Source organism: Colius striatus, chromosome 1 (assembly GCF_028858725.1).
Source record: "Colius striatus isolate bColStr4 chromosome 1, bColStr4.1.hap1, whole genome shotgun sequence".
In the NCBI taxonomy this organism is placed as follows: Eukaryota; Metazoa; Chordata; class Aves; order Coliiformes; family Coliidae; genus Colius; species Colius striatus.
Genome location: NC_084759.1, coordinates 94,662,981 through 94,675,495, shown reverse-complemented (window position 1 = coordinate 94,675,495; position 12,515 = coordinate 94,662,981). Strand labels below are relative to the sequence as shown.

Sequence of the window (12,515 nt, the reverse complement as noted above, 5' to 3'; positions counted from 1 at the left end):
GTTTCAAAAAGGTATTTGCAGAGGGGGGGTAAAAATGACAATGCACTAGCGATCCGTGTGTATCTAGGTGAGTGTTAGTTGGCAAATCCTGGTTTACGCTCACTTGAAATGTCTCCCTCCCTTTTGTGTGGTTCCTTTTCAAGTTAACACAAGTGTTCACTTTTATAATGCATAGCACAGGAGTACTATTTTCTAGTGGATACCTTTCCCCATGAACTAATTAATACTGAGTTTGAATTTGCAAAAGGTTTTGCATGTAAAATTGCTCTTGTATACCTAAGTATCAAGGATATCAAAGGGACTATTCTTTTGAACAGTTATTCACATGCTTTATTGCAGAATGAGGATCGTCACTTGGGCTTGGGATTTTAAAAATTAAATACACTTCAGCAATTGTATGCAATGAGAAGTGAAATCATCATAAACACTGCACTTGCTCACGGAGATGTAAATCATCGCTATGCTAATAAAACATAAAAAAACCCTTCTGACAAAACACCGTCTTTCCTACAGGTCAAAGGACATGGAAGCTTACAGCAATGTCTCTGGATACTAGAAACTTATCAATGAAGCAGTCAACATCTAATTTTTTGCTATAGAAAGGATTTTTGGTTTCATTAGAGTTTTTTTGGTTGGTAACAATCATGTCAATTAGATCTGCCAGATGCTAAGGGAACCTAAAATGTAATATCTAAAAGCTCTGATAATTGTAATTATTTATAAATGCAGAGGATGCAAACTACAGTCTTTTGTATTCTAAAGCATGCCTAGTGATTTGGTTCCATCTTTGGGTACCTAGTCAAAGACATTCAAAACATCTCTTTTTACAGATGTCCAGGGTCCCTGAAAGTGCCTGGAGTTGAGCACCGAAGCCTGGAAGCTCTCAGAATCCCTAATCTTGAACTGAGTATCTTGCCCAACACAGATAAACCAAGTAAACCTCTGAAACTGAGCTGGGCATTTATTGTTGGAAATCAAGCTGACTCTGACAGCCAGACTACAGTTTTTAATGGCTCTATTTCATAAGCTTTTTGTTTTTCAAAGTTTTTAAGAGAAGGCTTGTATAAATAGAATGAAAATGGTTAGACTGAGGCGATCATCTATTTGACTATATAATGTGCACTTCCCCACAAAATTGTTTTACTGAGCACATCCAAACCCATTGTTCTTTGCATGTGAACAATCTCCATTTATAGGGGTCATAATATACTGAATACACAGGGAAAACTTATAAATAAGTTTGCTAAGGGTGTACTGTGTACTCAGTCATGTAAAAGGAGCCCTGTGATCCCTTCTCACCACGTGGGATCATTAGAGAAGCTCTGCTTGACGCAACATCTTGTTAAAGGCATGGCAGCGGAAGAGAAGAGGGCATGTCTGCACTTGATGCTTTCAAAGGAGCCCCCTACTCCATGGATAAATCACACTGGTGAAGAAAGCAGAGACTGTGCCAGTCCTCCTGAATGCAAAGCCCCTTGGCTGCTACGAACACAGGTAGCGTAGCTGCTGCAGCCTCCTGCGGAGCTAGAGGGGTTGATTTCTCTCCATCCAAATCTAGCTGCCTGCATCAAGCTGGACCATGCATGATCTGTATACTGAGGTGGGGTTTTTGCCTCAGACATAGGCACTTGAATGCAAGCCCATAGTCTCCTCCTTCTCTATTTTCTAGATGGCAAATACTATAGGTGTCTGTGGCCACTCTGCTCTAACCCCTCAGCATTTCAAGTTTTGAGAGGCTCGGCTCATTATTTGAGGGAGAAGAATACATTCAATTACAAAATCAAAGTGCTATCTTCTGGCACATGGACTGAACAATAACCTGGTTTCAGTGTGTGTTTGTTTTTAGGGTAAGGAACTCTTATTTATTTTTTTGTTTGTTTTATTTACCATGGAAGGTAACTTGAGCTCTGGTATCAAAACACGTCTTGTTCTGCCAAGAAGGGATTAGAGAATGCTATGGAAAGAAACTGGGTTTGTCAGTAAAGAACTGAGAGAGATTTTATTTACCAGAGTTTTGCAATCAGTGCTTTTAATCTTCTTCACAATTGGGCTATTCAAAGGCCAAGAATGTGCTTTAAGGGCCAGTGAGAAATAACCCCCAAAAAACAAGCAGTAGCTGCCTCAAATGCTGAAATGATATCAAGCACATGACCATGCATTGCTATCCAAATTTTGGGATGGTGGAAGTACCTGCCTCTAGGGCAGGCAGGTAGGTATATTTGTTTTAGACATCTCCAGCATGCCGATGCCATAGGTGAGATTTAGCGCCAGGCAAGAGAAGCGATGAGCCAGAAGAAAGTGCTTCCATGGAAAAGCAAGAGAGCTCAGTGACCCAGGCTAATCTCAAAAGTAGAGAGAAATGTCCCCTGAGGTAGAGTGCACTTAAGCTGCCATCCTCAAAGATGCTGAGCCTTCTCAGTTACCCCAGAAATATGAAGGTGAGAGGAGCAGATAGCGGCTGAGGGATCTGGGGCTGTTTAGCCTGGAAAAAAGAAGGCTCTGGGGAGACGTTCTTGCTCTCTACACCTACCTGAAAGGAAGTTGTAGTGAGGCAGGGGTTGGTCTGTTCACCCTGGTAACAAGCAATAGAACAAGAGGAAACGGCCTCAAGTTGAACCAGGGGAGGGTCAGGCTGGATATGAGGGGGAATTTCTGTACTGAAAGGGTTGTCAGGCATTGGAATGGGCTGCCCATGGAGGTAGTGGAGTCATTGTTCCTGGAGGTGTTTAAGAAAAGGGTGGATGTTGCACTTAGGGAATGGTCTAGTGATTGATAAGGCTGGGAGAAAGGCTGGCCTCGATGATCTTAAAGGTCTCTTCCAGACAAAAGGATTCTATGACTCTGTGAGGCTCCACCTTGCAGGGGTGACCCCAGAACTGCTGTATTATGAGAGATGAAGAAGCAAGAAGCGAGCCCAAGTAACTAATTCTTTTCTCTGGTGATCACAGTGACTGACAAGAGCACTAACATTAGGCTGGTAGCATCACTGGCAGGCACAAGATTCCTGCATTAGGTCAAAGGGCAGCTCCACTTTTGCAATGACATAACGGAGAAGGGACTTTGGCACACTCAGTGGAAGATGACAAAACAAAACAAAACAGAGAGGATTGCTGTGCAAGTTAAAAACTGAACTGGGGATACTTGTCCCTACCTGCAAGCTCCATTTCTGTTAGCAGTATCCATCAACTCAGCGCTGTTCTCATGTGGTAAAAGACATGGACTGATTAATGAAAAATAAAACTGTGTCTGGGCACGAGCTGCCAAATCTTATAGAAGTCTAAAGATTCCGATAGACAGCTAAAGCGATTTCCAAATGCATCTCCATCACTGATTTCTCTGTGGCTTAGGTGCTTGGGCACTATCAAAAATCTTGCTAAGACACCTTTCTGGTGTTCTAAGTTTTTCTAATTACTCTGTAAAACTATCAAGCCCTGGATAGTTTGCCAAAAGATATGCAGAACGACTGACAAAACTTAGAACAAAAAATAGATGTCTAAATATGTTGATTTTTGCTGCAAACCCAAGATTTCCTTTTCTTTAGTTAAGTTCATCCTTTAGGATGCTCTGTGTGAAGGACAAAAGGGGAAAAAATACAGTAGAAGAAAAAATTATGTAAGTAGAGATGTTGCTCAGGGACTGAGAACATATTTGTTGCCTCATCTACTGATTTTTTAAACTCAGGAAGTGCCAGGCAATTGGAACATGAAGATTGGTATCTTTTAAATATATCGACACTTGGAAATCTTCTGGATTAAACACCATTACATAACTCTTTCCATTAGTGCCTTAAGTTGATGAAAAAGCTAAACAATTTCAAGCTCATTTCTTTTATTTTTTTTTTTTTACTTATTATTAATTTCTGGAGCTGAATGTGTAGAGACAGAGGAGGCTTCTGAACAAAGCTTATGACCTGGAGCTGGGCATGCTGTCTGCAAGGCGAGCAGGAGTTGAGGATCTGGCTTCCTCACCTTGCTCTGCCCTGAGTGGGAACAGAAGGAGGAGGCACAAATCTGTGGCTGAAGGGGATGAACCCTCGAGGTGCATGGAGGGGGCAGCAGGAAGGATTCCTGACGCTCACTCTTGAATGGAAAAAGTCTTCCCCTTAACAGGCAAAGCGTGAGGTCTCTGTGACAGGTGTTGGAGAGAGGGTTGAGCCTGCATCCCAGGTGGGATTCATACAGAGAACTGGTGGTGTACACGGGATTAATGGGTGCACTGAGAGTCTGCAGGCAAAGGTTTTGTCACTGAGGTCTGACAGAGCAATGAATTGAGAAGATCTCTGAGCATCCTCCTGTTTGTCTTGAAGAATGCAATATCCCTTGTTTCACCTCAGTGAAGCCACAGATACAGAGAACTGATCAAATGGAAGAAAATTTGGACCTGGAGAGCATCTCCTGGGCCCTGCAGCCCAGCTACATCTTGTGTTCTGCACTTATATTATATAGCAAGATCTGTCTCAAATTACCTCTTTCTGTCCAAGATATCCCCTGGAAGGCTGCCAGGGCTGCTTTTGATACCTACAAACCATCTTCTAATTTCCAGCCTAAATTCATTGACGCTCAGTTTACAGAGTAACCACTTGTTCCTGAGCCAACGGTGTCCTTCAGCGAAAATGGTTCTTCCCCCTCCCTGGTGTTGAACTTCTCTGCTGTGTTTATTGACTGTAATTATCTTCCCTCTCAGTCTCTGTTTTGGCATGCTGAGTAAACTTGTCTCTGCTAACCTTTTCTTTAAAGCAAGGTCTTTATTCCTCTTGTCATACTAAAACCCCCCCTTTGCACCCACTGACTCCTGAATTACATTTTTCTTGAACATGGAATGATTGTTACCTCATCTGGACCTCAGAGATTTTTATAAAACTTTCTATGCTGCTACTAACATAGTATCTCAGAATCTCTCAGAATGACTTGTGGCTCTCTTCTGGCAGGGGAAGAGGGAAGAGAACAGATTTCTAATGCTGGATGGAGAGAAGTCCTCGGGACTGCTCTCGTTCCTGGACTGCTGCTGGGTATTACCACTTCTCTCGTGTGTCAGAGCACAACTAGCCATGCAGATAAGCAAAGTCTTGGCAGACGTAACGTGTAATGGTAACAAAATTTTATCCCAGTCAAAATTAGTATTTGGAGGGGACCCAAATGGTGCTATGAACTTTACAAATCAAATGGAAGGCATGACTCTTGCTGTAAGAAGCCCATTTCCTATTTCCACATGAAATGACTGAGTAAAAAATGACATTGAGAGCTGGAGCCAAGAAAAAATGGACACTGTGAAGCTGTGGGTTATTTAGTTATATTATGCACATCTTGTGTATCTCTTTAACCAGACTATACAATATATTCTCCATGTTATAACCCCACATTCTTCAAGGTAAAAATATGGAGGGTATTAGCTTCACGGCAAAATTAAAAGTCTCACTTGGCCAGAAACACTACGCAACTTACTCTTGTGCTTCTGCAGGTGGCAAGAGCCATATTTCTGCTGCTCTGGTTTAGTTTGTACTTTAGAGCAAACTCCCAAGACGTGCTCCAGCTTCGTCAACGCAAGTAACTGCACAAAAACTGAAGCACCCGTGCCTGCAGAGCTACAGGATGGAAATAGAAGGCTTATATATATTTATTATTAGGGGGGCATGGAAAAGGAAAGCTTTTTCCACAGAGTGGGTTTCTATTGGACCGAATGAAAGGAGAACTGTGTTGTGTATGGCAATTGGTTCACATGCTCACGTGGTCATCTCTTTGGATGCAAGATGGCCTGTGACATGATAAATAGATAGTGGGGTGAGTGTGCTGCTAATGACACTGTAACTCTTAAAAAGAAAAACTGTTATTAGTTATTAGTGGCATTATATAAAATTGCTATCTGCTGAGCAATAACTGCAAATCAAAGAAACATATCGTGCTTTCATTGTAAAGATATTTCTCGTTATGAAATCTCCTTTAGAAGACATAGCTGGAACCCTTCCAGCTAAACAGATTTAGTTTGCAAAATATTTTGAGAAAACATTGCTATTTCTATAAACTTCCAGCAGCCTTCTGGTGGCTGAGTCCACACCACTGGAGCGGCTTCAGCTCTTTCCTTTTCCCCACACAGGAGCTATTTGGTGGCTACTGGCTTTGAAATGAGAGGACAGGAGAAAGGGCATCTCCTGGAATGGGCTCTCAACACGCATTTGCAGCTAGCTAGCAAAACATTCACAACCCAGTTTGTGGTGGGGAAAATACTCTGGGGCTGGGGAGGGAGCTCCCACACACATCCAGGAGAAGTGCCTGAGCTGAGAAGCTTGACAGCCCCAGCCATCGGGCTGACTGGAAATGATGTACGCCCTGCAAGGTCCCGTGCTGCCCACCAGCATGCTGGCATGACTCACCCCTGCTACTCCACCAGCCCATGGGAAGGCTGCCAAGCTCAGGCGGCACCCGCTCGACGTGCTGGGGAATGTATTTTGGGATGGAGAGGTCAGGCGGTTAATCGAGTGGCAACGGCATGATACACTGTTAAAGTACTCCACAACCGCACCGGATTAATGAAAGTTGAGGAGACACAGACGTGCCCAAAGAGAATGTAAAAACATCAGCATTCAGTGTATTGCACAATGGAAAGGGTTGGCAAGTCCTGCTTTTGAGACCCCTGTTTATGTGTTTTGGCAGGGAGCTGCCAGCACATCAATTCGGATTCTCAAAAGTGCCTGAAAACTGTCTTTTGCAGCAGCAAAATGCAGAAGCAGAATGACAGCCTCACTGAAGCCCGTCCTGAAACACTGCTCTGTGAACGTTTCTAACTCTATTAACCTACGGCCTGTTAAGCTGATTAAAAAGTGGAAATATTAAAAGTTGGGGTAGGATACAGCCATAGTAGGAACAAAGCCAGTTTAATTCCCTGGGCTTAAACACTGCCCTTGACTCCGTTCCTGTGTTTCACTGGTTCATGGGAACCCTGATAAACATGGGCTGTTTTTGGTGGAATGAGATTACGATAGCAAGGACCTTGAAATGTCTCTTGAACAAAGCATATTGCACCTGGAGGAAGACAAAAGTCTGGCTTGTAACAAAATAATGTCTCAGTCGTTATGTTTTGTGCGAATTCAAAGAGCTGATCTTTAAATGATCTCTCTTGCTTTGCTACCGGTGCTAATTCTGCTGCTTCGCTTAAAGGTCTGTCAGCAATTTTATTACAGCCTCCCGTTTCCAGGGATTTTAGGTTTGCTCATAAAAGCATGGTCCCAGCTGAAACTTAACATATAAAGTTACAAAATATAAAAAAAAAGAAAAACTAAAAAGAGCGAGCAAACTCAGACATCTTTAAGGCTATAAAAGCGTAAAAAGAACCAGAAGCGTGTTTTCTCTAGACAGGAGAAAAAGCTTTCAAAATTCTTTTTTTTAACCTATGGGTAATTAATAAATCACTACTTGGAAACGTTGTTTGGAAAAAAAAAATCAAAGTTATTTAATTGCACATGTTTTTGGATGATGTTCCTAACCCCACTAGGTAGAAATTTATTTATGCAATTTACTAACTCAACATTAATGCCTCCAAAAGAATACCCCCTTGGCCTGGTGACTTAACACATTTATAATGTTTCTATTGGCCCTGAAAAAAAAGAAAGAATTATGCTCTAAAGGAACCATATAAATTCATATTTACGTAAAACTCTTCATTTACAGATCTACCTACTCTGGTTAACATTAACCACTGTAAAATTAGTGATTCTGTATTTATTATCTGTTTCAGGGTGGTGGTAGAAGAAACTGAACCATAACCTATAGATACATGTTATATAGTTACTACAAATATAGACTTAAATGCTCACCAAGGGTCTTACCTAAACTTTCCTAAACAAGACCCCAGCACAGTTCACATGTCTCTCTTTTCTTTTCTTCTCTGTACAACAGAAAGGGTGAGTTAAGGTTGAAGTGTTGGCAGGCTTTGGAGCTTTAACTGAATATCCTTACTCTGTGCATGTAGGTCGAACACTTTGACATTATACGCTTGGTACTGGCACAAAGTAATCTTTCAACTTAAACCATGTGTGGTGTGGTGGAAGATTTTTCTCCTCTCCCGTTCCCCTTTGGTCTGTGAATTGGCTATGGTTAGATCTTTTAAACCAACAGGTGTACTTTCTCTCTCCTTGTGATATGAAAGAAGCATAAAACTCGATTATAGCAATTTATGGTCTTTTAACTTGCTTGGACTTGTATCCATGACACAAGCAGCTTTATGCTCAAATTCAAGACTCGGTAAAATAGGAAGTTAAAATTAACCTCAATCCTTTTATAGATGAAAACCTCAACAAATAAACAGTGGTTTAGTGGCATGGCAACCTGCCCCTTTAAATCCAAGAACTAGCTTGCGATGTCTATTTTGAGTTAGTTTTGTTGGTTTTTTTTTTTTTAAAAAAAAAAAGATAATTGTGCTTGGATGAATTGAGCAGCAGCCTGTGATTCATACTGGTGTGAGTTAATGTGAAGTGCAATGCCACTGCTTGGAAACAACAATGTATGGGGGTTTATGCCTCATTTTACGCTGATGTAAAAAGCGTTCTGTGCTCTCTTCAGCGAGAGAGTTTAAAGAGAAGTGTTTCAGAAGTGCAAAGATGCACAGGTAGGTATAGGAATGCTATGGAGCAGGTCAGAAGTGTGTTGCTTTTGGAGGTCCGTGTTCTGAAATGTTAACAGTGTTTATTAAAAACAGGAAAAAAAATTACATATCCCAACTCCCTAGAGGTCACACAGGAGATCAGCCTGAAAATGAATCATACTCTGTGGAAAAATTATGGTGGTGGAGCTCCATCCCACCCTAGCCCTTTCTACCCGCTGTGACAGTGTGACCCTGAAAAGACAAGCCCTAGAAATTAAAGAGTGTCTGCAGCAGAGACAGTCCTGAATGAGGGAGGCTTCAGTTCGGGGCTTACTTTACTGATAGTGACTGCAAGCCTCAACAAGCTGCTCAATGGATAATGTGCACATTTCGGAGGCAGAGGGAAACGGGAACCTGGAGAAGGCAGTCTGACAGGTGAAGAGGAGGGTGTCAATGAGGAAACCTTAGCAGTTCGATTGCCATCATTTTCTGAGCTGAACTCACAGGTGAAAGATGTTAAAACCTTGTTTGCAAAGAGCAAAGCTGAGCAGCGTATTACAACTATTTCTGGAGAGAGCAGCTGAATCCCTGGCCGAGTGTGAAAAGCCTATCACTCTGAAGTCATACAGGCAAGGGACTTTCACAGGGAACCTGGGAAGAGGGATGTTCGATGTTAAACCCGATACTCTGCTAAGCATATAGTGTTCCCAAGAAGCTGAAGAATGCAAGTCTGTGACCGATACTTCCACCCACGTAGCTGCTGCCTGCTGAGTAGCCATAATAATATGGGTGTTTTCTTTTATAGGAACGGAGCCATGCACAGGAGAAACCCATCGTGGCTTGCTCTGCAGATCAGAAGACTAAGTGAGGAGACTATCAGGGGCTAGGAGATGTGCAGGATTGGATCCTTCCCCTGACCTGACTCGGCATGGCTCCAAGGAGGGAAGGAGCTAGGTGGTCCTTCCAACTGTCTTTTTCCCCACCTCTCTCTACAGTATGGCACATGACAACATGTTGATTTACTTTCCATGCTTCTCAAAAACGTTTGCTACTGCTCACAGCAAAGTCAACGGCAGATTTGCGGTAGATTTCACTAAGCCAAAGACCTTCCTAGCCCCGTGAATAAAAGGATGTAGCAAGTTTTTGCCTTAGGTAAGCTATAACCTTCTCTGCATGCTACAAAGAGTACCTTGGTTTTAAAAATAAATGTCAAAAACAACCTCCTCAGCTTCACAGGAACTATTTCTCCCCAAAACCCCAGCAGAGAACCTTGACAAGACAGTTTCATTTTGGCCAGAAGAACAGAGGAAAACTCTGTTAGGAACAGTGCTCTCTAAAATCAATACTGTCCCACACCCGCCCTTTATGTGCATCTCACTATGAATCTGCATTTTGACATGTGTTTTGTGGAACACACATCAGCTGATGGTTTAGAGACCTGACTCACTGCTCACTGAATTCCAGTCGATCCAAAGGACAGAGTTTGTTTTGAGCAGATACAGGCTCAGCTCTAGCCGTGTCAGATAAGATTTCAAGTTGGATGGCTTGATTTCATTGGCATCACCCGAGCCCAAGCCTCAGAGGAAATCAGACTCCTGAGTCACTGCTCTGCAGGTCTTCATTCAAATAAAACCCACTGGATAGCCACCGGCCACAGAAGTTCTCTCAAACCAGCCTGTCCATACTAATGTCTTAGCACTATGAGGTCATCTCCAGCAGACAAAGTACAAAGCTTTCTTTGCTTCTGCCTTCCTGGGAAAGGTCCCAACAAGGCATTGATGGTGTTTCTCTCTCCTTCAAGCATACAATGTAATCGATAAATGTCCATTGGGACATACACCTACACACAGAAAAAGGCCTGGCATAATGCATCTTTGCAAGAAAACAACGTCCTTCAAGATGTTACAGCTCTAGGACAGGTGTAGTTAACAAACACCATGAGCTGTACTGACACTGAGAAGATTAGACAGTATGGGCCCTTAAAATGTCAGGTCTTTACGAATACAGACATATATTAGGAAGCCCCTCCTTTCACTTGTTAAAGGCTCTCACTCTTTAAAGGCAGCCCAGAGTCCAGAAGAGCCAGAGGTACAGGGGGGCAGTGCCTGCGAGCACCAATGCTATGCAGGCTGGAGGGATAGAGATGGGCGAGTGGGAGGAGGATTTCAGGTACTTACCCTGAATCTGACTCTGAGGCTGAGGGTTAAAAGCAGTGGTGTGGTTCAAGGAGGCTCGTGGGTTGGGTGTGGGGGCTGGGTGATGTGGGCTGACCCTCATGGCTGTACGACGCAACTGCTCCAGTTCACTCAGGCGCTCTGAAAAGGACAAGCTCCCGGGCTTTGTCTGCTCATCTATTTTCTGACGATGTCCTATTATGGGAGGGGGGGGAAAAAGATCAGAAAATCTCACTGATATATGAGGTCTGTTGACTTCTTTTCTTTTTTTTTTTCTTTAACCCCTCATCCACTGGCAAAGTACCTGACCAGCTAGTAGTAGTAGTAGTCTGAATTTAAACTGAAATTACCTCTCTGCAAGAAAAGGAGAAACAAGCAAGTCATGCATTGTAACCATAACGTGGGGCAGCCCAAGACATGGCCTAGTCCAAAGAACTAAATCCACTGAAAATTGGATCTGATGCCTTCTTATACCTCACACTGGGTGAGGAGGTGTTTTTAAAGGAAGTATGGTCTGCAGGGATGCATTACAAGAAGAAACTTCTGGTGACCTCCGTGCTAAGCCTGCAGTGGAATAACTCCTCAAAAATTTCAATCCCAGACTGTTAAAAGGTACCGTAATTAGACAAGTACTGTGAGGCTATAAAATAACAAATCCAAACAAATCACAGAATCTTAAGGGTTGGAAGGGAACTTGAAAGATCATCCAGTCTAACCCCCTGTCAGAACAGGGCCACCTAGAGAAGATCACACAGGAACTCATCCAAATGGGTTTTGAGGGTCTCCAGAGAAGGAGGCTCCACAATGCATCCGGACAGCCTGTTCCAGTGCTCCATCACCCTCACAGTGAAGAAGTTTTTCCTTATATTTCTATGGAACCTCTTATGTTCCAGCTTGTACCTGTTGCCCCTTGTCCTATCATTGGATACCATTGAGAACAGCCTGGCTCTGTTCTCCTGACACCCACTCTTTACATATTTGTAAACATTAATGGGGTCACCCTTCAGTCTCCTCCAAGCTGAAGAGCCCCAGATCCCCTAGCCTTTCATCATAAGGGAGATGCTCTACTCCACCATCTTTATGACCCTGAGCTGAACTCTCTCCAGGAGCTCCCTGTCCTTCTTGAACTGAGGGGCCCAGAACTGGACACAATATTTCAGATGACATCTCACAAGGGATTTACAGACAGAAACAGGAAAGAAACACCAGAAGCTGGCAGAACTAAAAGTGGAGTAATGAAGATTCTTAGTGGCATCAGGAGCTTCAGAAACATGAGGTTCCATCAGCTTCTTATCCAACTACAAGAGCGTAGATGCTAACATTACATCATTGGCCAGTGTGCAGAGGACTTCACATGACCATGTGGGAGTTAAAGGGTCCAGCACTCTCCAGGGCAACCTTGGGAGCACAGTCCTCATGAAGCTCCGATGCTGCAGCAGCACAGGGCTGGGAGGGGACAGGGAAGGCACTGGAGAGTCCCAGCTCCACGGAGTGCTGGGGCACATCCAGAGTCAGATGGAAAAGAGGAGGCATATCTTATCACACGCAGGACTGGTTTCAAGATAAGCCTTAGCTAAGCGGCAGCGAGCAGTAAGCAAGGACTAAGGAAGTGCATTTCTAACTGTTGCCTGTGGCTGCACTCCACGCTAGGATCTTTTGCCTTTCAACTTGCAACCACAAAGGCAGCAAGCAGAGCACACAAGAGGGACGTCTCATCTGCTGGAGCACTTGCTCTGTGGTAGGCTTGATGAAAGCACAACTCTTAGA

At 43.3% G+C, this 12,515-nt stretch overlaps 1 protein-coding gene across 6 annotated transcripts in view; it reads right to left on the bottom strand.

Annotated features, from left to right (window-relative positions):
* The window catches only part of RUNX1 (RUNX family transcription factor 1), a 176,904-nt gene that overhangs the window by 26,590 nt on the left and 137,799 nt on the right, over positions 1-12,515 (bottom strand). For 5 of the 6 annotated variants that reach the window (XM_061988646.1, XM_061988641.1, XM_061988642.1 and 2 more), the window contains one exon: positions 10,752-10,943. The exons of the other annotated variant lie outside the window; for it this stretch is intronic. In XM_061988646.1, the coding sequence (XP_061844630.1) occupies positions 10,752-10,943 (192 nt within the window). The remainder of the gene's footprint in view (positions 1-10,751; positions 10,944-12,515) is intronic. 6 annotated transcript variants of the gene reach the window in all.